Source organism: Urocampus carinirostris, chromosome 5, assembly GCF_059441175.1.
Source record: "Urocampus carinirostris isolate Australia breed hairy pipefish chromosome 5, RoL_Ucar_1.0, whole genome shotgun sequence".
Classification (NCBI taxonomy): domain Eukaryota; kingdom Metazoa; phylum Chordata; class Actinopteri; order Syngnathiformes; family Syngnathidae; genus Urocampus; species Urocampus carinirostris.
The window spans coordinates 21,412,259-21,427,014 of NC_142353.1; the positions used below are offsets into that span (position 1 = coordinate 21,412,259).

General features: G+C 37.3%; 1 protein-coding gene across 2 annotated transcripts in view; it reads left to right on the forward strand.

Moving 5' to 3' along the window:
• Positions 1-14,756, forward strand: part of ipo11 (importin 11) — a 130,807-nt gene that overhangs the window by 28,309 nt on the left and 87,742 nt on the right. For both annotated transcript variants that reach the window (XM_088336142.1, XM_088336144.1), the window contains exons 8-13: positions 4,070-4,118; positions 4,303-4,373; positions 4,460-4,652; positions 6,064-6,216; positions 7,234-7,277; positions 10,382-10,472. In XM_088336142.1, the coding sequence (XP_088192268.1) occupies positions 4,070-4,118; positions 4,303-4,373; positions 4,460-4,652; positions 6,064-6,216; positions 7,234-7,277; positions 10,382-10,472 (601 nt within the window). The remainder of the gene's footprint in view (positions 1-4,069; positions 4,119-4,302; positions 4,374-4,459; positions 4,653-6,063; positions 6,217-7,233; positions 7,278-10,381; positions 10,473-14,756) is intronic.

Below are 14,756 nucleotides of genomic sequence, written 5' to 3' on the forward strand. Positions count from 1 at the left end.
CATTGGATCAATGCTGATTCCCTCTGTATATTGCTTTTGCTATCCAATCAGTGTATTCTATGAGCAAATCGGTGGTGGCATCCTACACCTAAACACATCTGCTTCTCCAGAGATGAAATAACGTATTATTATACGGTGAAATATCAGTTGATCTCCGTTGCTCCCGATGTGAGGACAAACAATGCTGTAAGACTGCTGTAATTATATGATCAAAAGAGTAAGCATCAACTTTAATTTTCTTTTTTTTAATCATTTTTCAAAAATCCATATACTGTATATGCATTTTTTTCAAGCTCGGAGAATTGGATTGTAAAAGTAGCAGTTTTTGTTGACATTATTTTTCCGTTTCAGTGTTGGCATCTAAATATTCAGTGTTGTAATCTAATCACAGACTTTATATTCAAGTAGCCTTGGGTTATAAAAAGATAGATGCGGGAATTCAAAGTCATTTACGGATAGGCTCACTTGTTGGTACTTGTCCACTCAATCATCTCTATCGCAGAATTTGCAGTTGTTTTTTTTAAATCTGTTTTTCAGATAGTCAACTTGTCAATGCCAATGTATTTCTTTTTTAATATTTCAAATTGGTCATACTCTGTGCATTAGGACATAAATGAGTTAGTTTCCAACTAGAAGGCTCAAGGTCTTGCAGCTGTAACTCTCACATTAAAATGTAATTTGCCTGGAGCTGGTTATTCCAGCTCAGCGGGCGGACATAATGGCTTTTGAGTTAATATTTCATGTTCAGGTTGGATTTACATGTTGTGAGTATCTCAGACTAGGTCCTATTTTATCCTCCAATACTATTTTCCCTCGCATTTTCAAGTAGACTCCATTTAGTTGGGGGGTGTTATAAACACATATGAATTTGGATATGTTCATTCATACAATTACACGCAGCTGAATTGTAACCTTTGAAACATTCTCGACTGTATTTGAATCACCAGAACCAAGAATGCGACTTTTAAAAAAAAAAAGCTTTAGCTAATAGTTAATTCATTTATTTGTTTCTTTTTGGGAGGTGTCATACTCATTTGTATATAGTCCTTGTTATTGTGTTTTTTCAGGTCCCTTCTAATATTTTAACAGTTTACTAAAACACAGGGCAGTACAATGAAATTGAACGTGAAGTTTTACTGATTTGATTATACTGGAATAACATAATCAGAAGTGTCATAATTGAAATGGCAAACCTAAAATCCACAAGCTTGGTCGTGCAAATCTTTACAGAGATACTATTTGACCAGTCACACCTTGTTCCTTTTCTGGAAGGTCTCTGGGCAGCCCAAAAACGAAGCAACAGCTTGCGTGAAGAGCTCATTTTTTGCATGGATATTCTGGGCTATGTGGTCGCGTCAGCGCTCCAAGCACAGAAGAATATGCTGTGCGATTCCATCTCAGGATAAAAGGTTGCATTGATCATGTTTTGTTGAGAAGAGCTTAAGCTTTAAATTGTGATGTGCAAGTATTTTTTACAGCTGATGTTATATTTTACCAGTTATTTCTTTTGTTGTTGTGCTGTGTACAGATCTTTGAGACTTTTTGTGATAAAGGGCTACACAAATAAATATGACTTGACTTGACTTTTTGTTGAGTTATCTTAGAATTGAATATAGCTTTGACAGCAGCTCTGTCTGAAGTGTAAGTGAGCAAACGCTCTTCAAAGTTAAGTCTTGCTAAATTTGAGCCCTCTGTGAACTAACTGTGGCGAAGGCATTTGTGTGTTCCAGTGATCATAGGAGCAAGTACAGCTCATAGACCCTAGATAAGTGGGATCTTTTAAACACAAATACCCTCGCAGGCCAGCCTTCTGGAGCCACGCTCTTGGGATGAGATCTGCTAGCAAGGGCTTATGTCCATGAGTTTCATCCAAGCTAAACCGGAAGAGACCATGTAGGCCCCCTTTATAATGGGCCCACTTGCTCTGGGAGCGTCAAAAGAGTCAGTTGTGTAGAGAGCTGTGTGGCAGCGAAAGGGGGGACCTTAGCGAACAGAAGCTGGCTCTTGCGACATGGAATGCCACCTTTCTTTTAGGAAAAAGGACCAAGCTGGTGTTCTAAGTTAGAGACTCACCCCAACACACTGCTTGGCTTCTACTACTAGCCCTCTCAAGGGTCTGGACTATCTCATTCAACTGCGTTCCTCGAGGAGCGTTTTGGGGTTCTCTACCAAGTGTAGAAGTTCAAGTGTCTCGGGGTTTTGTTCAGGAGTCACGGCAAAATGGAGTAGGAGATCGATAGTCAGTGTCTGCTTCCGCGCAGACCGTCTACGAGTATTTTGTGATGAAGATGGACCTGAGCTGAAATGCAGACCTCTGGATTTACTATTATATATTATATGTATTCTAACCTCACCTATTGCCACTGACTGTGGGCTGTGACTGAAAGAGCGATCTCCTCCATTGTGAGGTGTTCAGGGCATGTCCGTCATGTGGGCTGTGTGAACTGGTTGAGGATTGGGAGGTGTAGGCTTCCCTGCTGGAGGAACATAGATGAGGAGAATGGATGACCGGATATGAAATATTATCAAATTAACTTCTGTGCTTAAATCACTTGATTAATCATACACTATAATTATTAAGTGTTATTAAATTTGTTACTTTATAGTTAATGATAATGTTACAGACGCTCCCCTACTTACGACCATTCGAGTTACGTAAAACGGGAGATATGAAAACATTTTCGGAATGTCGAAAATATCCACACATTGCTGTAAGTTAGGTTTTTTGTTGTGTGCAACTTTTTCCGAGTACAGTACAGCAGTGCTTCTTTCCGTCGCTACCAGTGTGTGGTGCTGTGAGAGGTCACCCAGCATCCACACCTAAGAAGAAATCCGGCTTCTACTTCCTAGTTGGTGTGCGAAGAACTTGGTCGTTTTTATTGTTTAATATCTCGTCCATCCAATATGGCTGGTGTAAAGAAGAGGCTAGCCGTTTCATTTGAAATGATAGTGGAATATGAAAGCTAAATGCAGTTGAGAAAATGGTTGGAATGCTTTTTTTCGGCCAGTTTTTAACATGGAGGGGGACCTCTTGAAGCTTATCTTCCAAAAATAAGTTAAACTCAACTTTACTTATTTTTTATAGAGGATATTTTATAATTTTTTAATTTTTTAGTACAAATCAATACAGGTTACTTATACACGCGTGAAGCATACTTATATCAACCTTAAACATACAAAATATACATATAGCACTGAAGCAACTTACGAAAAAATTAAACTAACAAATGATCGTCCGGAACCGATCTCGTTGGTCAGTAGGGCAGCGTCTGTAATTTTATTATTGGAAAACCTGACATATCCTGAAGGGGGGCTAATTATGTGAAGTAGCACTCCTTCTTTGTGTGCTAAGTTGCCGATACTAGCAGTGAGTAGAAATACTGTGCTTTCGTTTAATCATGGGGTTATTTATTGGTTTACATTATTCAAATTAAAACCTGTTCAGAGAAATAGTTGTCTTAACATATTAGTCTCAGTCTTTCCGTTAAACCCGAAAGGAAATTGCCAGAAACTGACAAACTAGTCTCAAAATCAGGACTTTAATTGAAAACAAATGCATTACATTTGAAAATATTTAGCTGTTCTGCATTTTTTTTGTTGTGGGTTGATCATCTTGACTTTTACATTTTGTAAGGAGATTGCTGGCTAAAATAGTGTGAGCACCTGTGTTGTAGAGTGTTTCATCCACCTATCTTAACAAACAGTATGACAAGCATGAATCCATTTCCATCTTGTCCCTAACTCTCAAAACCACTTTTGACTTCTCTCCTTTTTGTAAGGTCTATTAAGTGGCCGGCCTGTGTGCATGAATGATTAATGATGCCACAGTTTACCTCATAGCTTAACACTGAAGCAGATCTTAACAGAGGGCATCTTTATCATCCCATTTGTTTAGTGAAGACTTCACCAAGGTTTGGATAATCTATTCTCTCTCATCCTGTGTGCAGCTTGCACTGCCCTTTATCCACCTGAGTGAAGAGGCAGGTGTAACTTGGCTTAAATGATGACTTCTAAAACTGCAGAAATGTGAACAATTAAATCTTGATTCTCGTCATTTAAATCGTTTTAGGGTTTCCTGAATTCAGTGTTCGAAAGACTTAAACAGTTCCTGGAATGCTGTGAGTACTTATCTTTTGCATCTCTATTTCCAATGAGTTTTGTGCAACATTTTGATTTGAGACCAACATCCAAATTTTTTGCTTAATGGTACCGGTTTAATTGCGTCACCACTACAATGATTATGAGTATTTAAGACTGCTTTTGTTGTTTCTGTTTTGACTTTTGATTATGATGTAATTTTAGGTCGACAAATTGGTCAAGGCAGCACATGCAAAGAAAAGCTGGAAAAGATGATCATACTCTTCACTAAAGTTGTGAGTTGAACGTTATGAAGGAAGACAATTGAAGTTAAATAAATTTATAAAAAAACAACTAATGTTATTTTCCCTTCTCTGTTTAGTTGTTGGATTTCTTGGACTATCACCCTTGTGCATTTATACCTCTAATCCAACACTCCCTGGAATTCGCTGTGAGCTACGTATTCACGCCTGTTGGGGAAGGCGTCACCTTTGAGCGTTTCATCGTTCAGTGCATGAACCTCATTAAAATGATTGTTAAGAACGATGCTTACAAACCTGCCAAAAACATTGAAGGTAAGGTTTAAAGCATTAAAGGTAGGCTTTGAGTTCCTTGTAGATGAGTTTTGCCTCTGCCTTTATTCACCATCTCCAGACTTAGCGTGAGAACATTCCTAAATAAATCTCTGTTTGCAGAGTTTTTTTTCTTTCTTTTAAACACTTCTTAATAGCATGATGCATTTATATGCAGATAGTGGATAACACAGGAAGATATTTTCAACCTGTCGTTAATTTTTGCATTTCCATTAACGCAGTCAAAATAAAAGCAAATATTTTGTCCATTCCAGTAAAAAACTATTTTGACCTGGGGCTGTTTTCCTTTGAAGAGTGATACGCTCCTGAGGCATGACTCCTATAATATCACACCCATCTCAAGAAATGCAACCAAATCTCAAATGTACTTCCTTTAAAATGGAGCACCGAAAAAAGAAGACTGATGTCAAAGTGCATTTATGAATGGGGCTTCAAACTAAATGCAGAGAACACTTTACATTTCAATTTCTCCACTTGATATGCAAAATGAAAATTTGGATTCTTAACTTGTAAAGCAAAAAAAATAAATAATCTAGACTTGTATTTATATCGTTTGTCCGGCAATGTGGAATGGGGCAAGTCAAAACGCTGTCAAGTTTACCTATAGCCACAGTCTTCATGTAGCCGAAAGTAGTTCTACTTGTTTGACTTGTGAGTTAAGGAAAGAAGCCGCTGTGACTAAATTTAAACTATGTCAGGGTTTTTACTCACCAAACGTCAAATTCCTATCTTTGTACATCACAAAACTAAAGCACAATAATTGCCCTAAAGACAATTAACATGGGATTATTTAGTTCATTTTTTTTCATTTAATATTACTGATTTTATACTATTACCCTTAACTTGGTCTTTTATCTTGTTGGCAATTTTATTGGGTCGGGGCTTGTAATAAGAGTGGGACGATGGGTCCTCAAGCCAGACAAGTTGAATTTAAAGAATTGGTGTGACATGGCTGGTTAAAGTCAGAAAGAAATAAAAAGTCAGACGGATTGGAGCTGACAATTCATTCTTCTTTCATATTCGCGCCTTCCAGATGGGAGGATATTTTTAAGTTGCAGGTCTGCTTGCCAATTCAACTATTGGCATCCCGGTGACTTGTTCTTTCGCCCCTCTTGTCAATCATGGAAACAGACGGCCATTCTCTTGTGTACAATCAATGTCATACTGATTAAGGAGAACAGAGAATGACTTTAACCTTCTTTGGATGACTGATCATGTGACATAACGTTTTGTTCATGATATTTATGAATAATGTTAAGGAAAAATTACTTTTTGGTATGTGTAAATAGTACTTGAAATACAGAAAATGTATGGTCAAAAAAGAAAAAAATAATAATGTTCTCACTGGATTTGAATGCATTTGTTTAACAGCGTCATTATTTTGTCTTTTTAGACAGTAAACCAGAGAGTTTGGAAGCTCACAAGATCAAGACAGCTTTTTTCACACACCCCACGCTGACTGAGATGGGACGCCGTCTTGTCTCTCATTACTTCCTCCTTACGGAAGAGGAGCTTACCATGTGGGAAGAAGATCCTGAGAGTTTTGGTATAACTGCAATTTAATCCATATTCAAGGCACTTTCCCTAGTGATAAATAATGTAGTTGATCTTTTTCCCATTAAGAGCAGCAACAACCTCTATTTATGTTTTATTTCATTAAGTTGGTTAAATTTGAGAAAGGTACTCCAATACACACACAATGTAATTGATTCTTGTGTTTCAATTACCATGTTTAACCGCCGGAATTTATAGATTTATTTACCTGTTGATTTATTTAGGATAACCAACGTCTTTACTTTTCTTTGAAATATAAATTAAATAGCATACTTGACACTCCTAATATACAGTTTGGCTAAAAATGACGTCACAGAAAGCAATGACGTATTGAAAAGTGTCCTCTGGGTTTTTTGGGGTCATGGAATGAGTAGATTTAATTTCATCTTAACAACAAACTCAAAATAAACGCGCCCTAAGATGGATACAAATTGGAAAACTGTACTGCTTAATTCACATTACACAAATGCAATGTTAATCAGAATATCCTGATTCAAAAACGGTAAGTGTTAATTTGTCTTATAAGAAAACTTTCAAGATTGTCATTATTATCATTCAAGGAAAACCAATATCAACCTAAAGATTACTTGTCTGTCTGCTTTGTGTGAACATCTATACTGTACTTTGTGATTTTCATATAAAGAACATGTAACTTGTCCCATTTTTATGGTTATATTTGATTTTTACAAGACAGTAAGTGTCAAAGATGGACAAAGAAGACTTTCAATCATGCAATGCATTTAAGTCAGAAGTACTTATATATATATATATATATATATATATATATATATATATATATATATATATATCATTCTTTTCAGCTTAAATGTTCCACTCAAACGAATATTTTTCTGAGAAGCCTTAGTAACTACTGATGCCTGATTCTCATTAGATTTGAGCTCAAATGGATATTTTGGATAATTTGAAGAACATATGATAAACCTTTCTAATGGAGGGTTCTAAGAGTCATTACACACCATCTGACTCTCTCCCGATTTCTACACTGCAGCGGTTGAAGAAACAGGAGGTGACTCTTGGAAATACAGTTTACGGGTGAGTAAAAGCTCTTCAATCTGTAGATGGACGCTTCAAGATTTTTCCACTTTGATGTATTACAAATGACCTGTAATAACCTGAGTCGCAGATCTTAGCCTAGCGGGGTTCATCTGAATACCAGTCTTTTCTAGGTTGTTCAGTCCCTCTGACCGGTACCAGAGATTCATCTGCATTGCCAGCAGTAAATCAGATTTGTTTCGCGTGGGAGTTGGACTCCGCCAGGGATGCTCATTGTCACTGATTCTGTCCATAATTAGGCGCAGCCGTGGCCGGAAAGGGTTCCGGTTTGGGGGTATCAGCATAGCATTTCTGCTTTTTGCAGATTATGAATTGCTTTTGGCTTCCTCAAGACGTGATCTTGAACCCTCACAGGAGCAATTGGGAAAAGCAACTGAAGATCAGCACCTCCAAGTCTGATACTGTGGTTCTTAGCTGAGGGTGGCCTACCATTTTTGGGATTGTGATGAGATCCTGCCCCAAATAAAGGCGTTTAAGTGTCTTAGGTCCTGTTCACGAGTAAGGGTAGAGTGGAGGAGCGATTGACAGACGGATCGGTGCAGCGTCTACTGGTTGACTACCTCTTACATACTGAGGATTCTACATCGAGGATGGCTTGGGAAGAGCTTCGGGGCTCCTGTCAAATCAGCTGGACCAAGTGGCTGGGGATAGGGATAGGCAAAAGATACATTTTTAATGAGGTTATTTTTGTATTATATACAGGGTTCGTACGGGTGCTCGAAATCCTTGAATACTTGAATTTTAATCTTATGATCTAAAGGATTTAAAAGTGCTTTAGTATTGGATGAAGTGCTCGTAAATGCTTGAAATTGATGCCATATTTCATGAAAATTTTACCTAAAAATTATGTAGACACTGCTCCGTGCTAGCTTTGCTTTGCCATTTTATTTCATAAGCCCTCGTGATTGACGGCAGCTGTCATTTATGAAGCATCATCACCCACTATGGTTCGCGCACAAGAGGACAGGTGCATCCAACACCTGAACATGGCACTATAAAATCTGAGCTTGTGCAAGGCTTACATATCAATTGTGGACATTTATCATTAGCCATGCAAATATTATGGTAGAGTTTCCATGCAGTAAATTGTTACGGGAAGAAATTCCCGCAACCGAACATATTACTGTTATTTTTATACAGCTTCCCTATGGGTATGGATTTGTCTCAAAAACAAACATATTCTTGTTTTACTTACAATCTAAAAATCATTTATTGATGAATGCACACACAAGATTATATTCTGATACGTAAATCACGGATGTATTTGTGGCTCTGGAAAATACATGATTCACACCAGATTTCTTCTTTTAATGGAACTGGAGAAATTGGAAAATTGGCTTTAAAATTCCATAAAAAAGTGTTTGAATTTGGCCAGGAAAAAGATGTACCCACCCTGGTACACTGAGATCATATTAGGTTTTAGAAGAGAGGTGTAACAACAGATTAGGTATTTCTTACCTAGATATTGCAAGAAAGGTGTTTATTTTAACATGCTCACATGCAAATAAGCAATGAAATATATCTGTAATTGGCCAAAAGTTAATGTTACCCACCAATAGTATTTTGCACAGCCTGCTTTGCAAAATGCATCAGAATGCAATGAGGGGAATTGCTCAGGAAAGCTCACAGAAAAGATGTCTCCATGAGACCTTTCTTCCGTGTTTGTGAATTCTGGTTGCCTGATTAGGAGTGACTGTGAATGTTGCCGGTGAATTGGCTTTTTTTTTTAAGGACTCACTCTTTCTGCTCATTCTAGGATAGCAGGGTTGTTTTCTGCTGACATCCAAAACTGATAGCTCTCAGGATGGGTGATGGATGAGTTTTGCGGAACATATTGATGTAGATGTGTTGTTTTTCAGTTATTTTAAAAACGAAAACCCCCCTATAAAATCCAGCCAGATGTGACCGTTGCATTTGTGAAACTTTTTTTACTGTGATCCCCAAAATGTCAAGACTATAAAGCCCATCAGTTAATTTAAAGGCTGGTTCGTCTTGTGAATTTTATTGTACCGTATTTTCCGCACTATAAGGCGCACCGGGTTATATAGCACAACCCCAAAAAAGAAGTTTTTGGTCCAATATTTTCCATACATAAGGCGCACCGGATTATAAGATGCTACAATGGGAACGTCGACAAAACAGTCAGAATTCAAACTTATTACCACCTTAACATTCCGAAAGCTTGCAAAGAAGCCAATACGTGTCGTAGACACGTGCGGAGCGGTGTCCGTACGATGTCACCAAACAAACATTTCTTAGTTTCCATTTTATTTTTCGCTGGCAACTCTGTGGACAGCAAAGTAAGAATTTTATTGTGCAGGGAAACGGGTTTTTTTTACTGTGCATATGACAATAAACACTTTGAATTGAATTTAGTTTAAAAATAGACTCATCACAGAAACATCAAGATCGTTCTAAAACAAGATACCGGGAAAATATAAATGCGCATAGCTCACCTAAGTTCTCTTGCAGCCTTCACGTTCATTAATGATACGTAACCATGGTCTTCTTACAACCGTGAGTGTAGTAAATCCAGAAGAGTAAAATATTTACAAATACAGAATATTAAAAAATGTTTTCTCTATGCAACCCAACCAACGTGTGATTCACATTCATCTTTTTCGGCCAATTGCAGGCTTTGTTTCGCCCCTTTAGCCTATGCAAGCCTGTAAATGATAAAAAGGATCCGCCCCCTTTACCTCCGCATAACTTTAGCCAATAGTGACTGATTCAAATGATGATTGACGCATTGGTTAGGAAATGAAACGCCGGTATATAAATCCCAGCATACACCGCGGACGACTTTGCCTTCGGGGAAAAATGTAGTCTGCGGCTTCTTGCTTTAGTTGCAAGACTTAAGGCGCGCTATATTATAAGGCGCATGGTCAGCTTTTGAAAAAAATAAATGCTTTTAGGTGCGCCTTATAGTGCAGAAAATACGGTACTCAGAATGAGCACACACACTGACCGGTTCAATAATTTTGCTCACTTATGGTGCTAAACTGAATGAAAATTAAATAATTCAATGATTCTTGTCAACCGTCGTTAATTTTCCCAATTAATATTTTTTCCTTTGCTTCCAGCCCTGTACGGAAGTGTTGTTTTTGGACATCTTCCACAATTACAGCCAGACGTTGACTCCTGTGCTCTTGGAAATGGTTCAGAATCTTCACGGTGGGTTATTTTGTGTGTAAATCTTTATGTGGGCAATTTCTTTCATCAATTCCCCAACTGATTATTCTTACATTTTGTTAGTACACTTCATACACATTCAAAGTAGTTCACCTATTGACATTCATATTTTGTAAAGGAGAAAGGACATGTATGTAATTTTATATTTCCTTTTGTCATCGGCCAATATGTAACTTAATCTTGTCAGCACCCTTGGCTTCACTTGTGATAGACTAATACAGCTAGGATCTGGCAAAGAAAAATTTGAATTTGTGCTCAAAGCAGCTGCATATTTTTCCCATTTTTCATACGAAAAGGAAGGAGATAGAGAGAACCAATAAAACAGATGCAATGCTGAGCTTATATTAACAAATCATTTTTTCCAAAGTTCGGGCATCCCTCTGATCCCACGTTTTTTATAGCCCCTAGCAAGACCTTTGGCTAATGATTACGAGTTAACATTGGAGAGCTAACTTACTACAGCTGAGTAGTTTTAATTCAACACTTTGTTTGTGTGTGATAGTCTGTTCGTCCCCGAAGACGATTGGCTGGCGCTAAACTGTGCGCCAAGAGATAAATTTGCTAGTATTATTCTTACTTGGGCGAATATGTTAGTGTGGCTTTTGTTGAGTTTTGTCATATATATAAATATATAATAGCTTCTTCTTTTTTCTTGTCACTCTACCGTCCATTTAAACCTGTAATAGCCACAAAAATAGGTGCTTTAAAAAAAGAGAGCAAGACAGGAGGCTGTTCACTGTATTTCTTTAATCATAATTTGAACTTGCGTTGTGTTTTTGGTCTTACAAGTTTCTTTTAACCACTTACATTCTTTTTTGTTTTGTTTTATGACAATCTATTTAAATAAGTATTTAATATCGGCATATAGTAATACGCCAGGAACTTATCACTTTTTTTTTTTAGCAAGTCAGTGCAAAAATGTTTTACAGTTGTAATAATTCATCATTTATATTATATTATATTATATATTTTATACTTATTACATTTTTTACATCATTATTACAATTACTTACTTATAATATATATGTTTTTTTAATCGGTCAATTATTGAACATTTTCAGTTTTCCTCTAATATTTATTTTGGTGCATGCCCAACGTTTTTTTTTTTTTTTTTTTTTTTTTTTTTTTTTTTTTTTAGTATTGGATTTTTGATAACCAAGGATGCAACATAACACTAATTCAGTTCATGCAATTTACAGCATCCAAGGTGACAATATAACATCCAACAATTCAACCCATGATACGCACAACAACAGCAAGTAACAAAAAAAGAACTATGAAAAACACAACCAAAACAAACCAACAAAAAAGTAATTTGGCATACTCAAGAAGAGTGAGTAAAGTAAATCTTCCCGCTGCGGAGGGTGGTTTCTCACACTTGGGACACCTGAACATTATTGCAAGAAAAAGAAAGTTAAGTATGTAGATAAATAACCATGTGCAGTAAATTATACATGAGACAAAGTTAAGAGTCTGGTGGGGTGGGTGGGACAGGCAACATGCAATTACATCGGGTAGGATAATCATTCTGGGATTTCAGTGAAGTTCATTTCCCTTATATAGTTAGGAAGGCAAACCATCATGAGGCATTATTAAGTGGCATAAGCGTACTTTTATTGAAAACCAATTTGGATCCTGGAAGTGGACCAAATTTTGCCAGTGTGGTTAGAATGACAGGTATGGATATGGGAAGGTCGGCAAAATAGAACAACATAATCGTCCGCATATAATGGTACTATATGCTCAAAATTGTACCTAACTATTCCCCTAATTAGGCTCAATAGCCAGAGCGAACAGTAGCGGACTCAGAGGACAACCTTGATGTGTTCTTTTGCAAGGAAAGTAATTGGGGTAGATAGTTAGTCCTAATTGAACCTTGGGAGCCTCAGTATAGCTATTGAATCCATGAATTAAATCGAGGGTCCGATTTAAATCTTTTCAATGCACAAAAAAGATACCTCTATTCGATCAAACACTTCCTCTCCATCTCATGAAATCAGCCCTTCTGAGTTTTGACTTTTCTGTGGATTGTTTAAGATATTAAATATAAGTTGTAGGCCAAAGAAGGAATGTCTTCGTCTGATAAATCCTGTCAGGTCAGGTGAGATAACTAAGGGGAGAACAGAGTCCAGCCGAATTGCCAGAACTTTTGCTAGAATTTTATAATGTACGCTTAATAAGCTAATCACGATTCACACTCAAAAGGGTCTTTTTTTAAAAAATGTGACAAATGGTAGCTTGTGTCGGTGTTTGAGAGGAGGGTACTCTTGATAAATGACTTTCAACTTATTAATCAGCATGTTTGCAATTTTAGGGAAAAGGTTTTTATAAAATAATGTTAAGTAGCCATCCGGTCCTGCACCAAGTCCTGAAATAAGAAATTGAATGGCCTTAGAAACTTCAACTGTGATGGGTCTCTAATTTGTCAGCTGTGCCACCATCAATTTGGGGAATAGCGAGTTCCACAAAAAAGTCAGTCACACTTTCTGAAGAGGAGAGGGATTCATAGAAGTCTTTAAAAGCAGTATTAATATTTACAGGATCTAAAGACGATCCAGAAACAGTATGAAGTACTAGTATGTGATTTGATGTTAAACGCTTACCAAGTTTATGTGCCAGCAGTTTACCTGCTTTGGTGCATCCCCAATCACAACCACTCAAAGACCATGTTCCCTCTAAGCTTCCACGGGTCGGATAAATCACACAAAGCATGTGCGCGTCAATCGGAATAACGGTGAGCAACATCAATCCCAAGTGCAGCAACCGAATCATTATCAAACATGTCCAAAACCTGGCATACATTCAATTTTCTGCTGTCTTTACGGCAACACTTAAAAAAAGTATCTTGTGCTACATAATACTAACATTTTGTGGACTTGTTTAGTTAGTTGTATGACACAGAACTGTATTTGATCACGCCTTGTTAGTGGAAGTACAATGTTGGCAATAAGATTGACTTACATAATTTGCAAATTATTTAAATGTACCACAAGAGGGATCAAAGAGAACCCAAAAAGTGTCTTTTTAGCTGTTTTTTTGTTTATTTCTTTTACCCTTCTTTTGTTATTTTTGTTTCTTCTGTTTCTTTTTTCCGAGCTTTATAGTTTCATTTTGCTCACAGGTATATTCACACATTTTATTTATTTGTGCTCCTGATGGGGATATTTATTTTGCCATTGTTTTCTTTCTGAACTATAGGTGTAATTGCACACACACTTTGTTTTTGCATGGTTTGCTTCCAACCTCTCACCCGTTCTGCTCTTGGGTTTAAAGTGGAAATCGGTTCAGCTGGATTAAGAGTAACAGATTAGAAAATTATATGGTTGAAAAGAGTCAGCTATTGATTTTAGACTTCGGTGTCCTACTCGCAGCCCAGAGAAGTGGCAGATATGTTGCTTGATGGAAGAAAACATTGGTCGCTGGCTGAAAAGCAACAAACTTGTGTAACTACACCAATGAGTGTTTTCCCCCTCATTTATCATTTTAATATCTAAATGGTTTAATCTACATGTAGTTGGATTCAAGTCCGGTTAAAAGTTCCGATTCTGACAATGGCTGAATTCATTTGCAGTAGTCTTTATTCTCTTACCGCATTATGTATTACCAAATAGTGTAAATAAGGTTTGAATGAATATGTGCACATGCATTTTGGTTTATCTGCACCAAGCCAGTAAATATGCGCTGTGTTATACAGCACGTGTAAGTAACGGGACGACAGTTTTATGAACTGCTTGGGCCACTGGTACTACTGCTACTACCGTATAATTGGGACTCCAAGGCGCACCTGATTATAATCCGCACCAGGGATTTTTTTTAAACACTCAAACATTTTGTACATTCATAAGCCGCACCTGACTATAAGCTGCATGTGCCCTCATTGAAACATGATATATTTACAAAGAATGACGGTTCACAGAAAGAGTTTTAATATTATGCAATACCTCAACCCCTTAACGTTCAGACGGCTCGCCGGTGGGCTGCCCGACTTTTGATAAACAAATACGTGTCTGTACGATGTTACCAGTCTCTGAAATAGGTCATGCCATATATCATTGGAAAGCTTAAACTCTTGGGATTCGAGATATGATGATTTCAAAATATACTTGTGACTGTCAGTCTGAAATTAGACTCCCTAGAAAGCCGGCGTAACTCACCACTACTTCCCCAGGGCCGTCTTCAACTCCTTTAAATGTCAGCCAAAATGGGTTCGTGACATCAAGCCCAATCCATTGAAATCAACCCTGTACAATATTTACTCCAAAACAC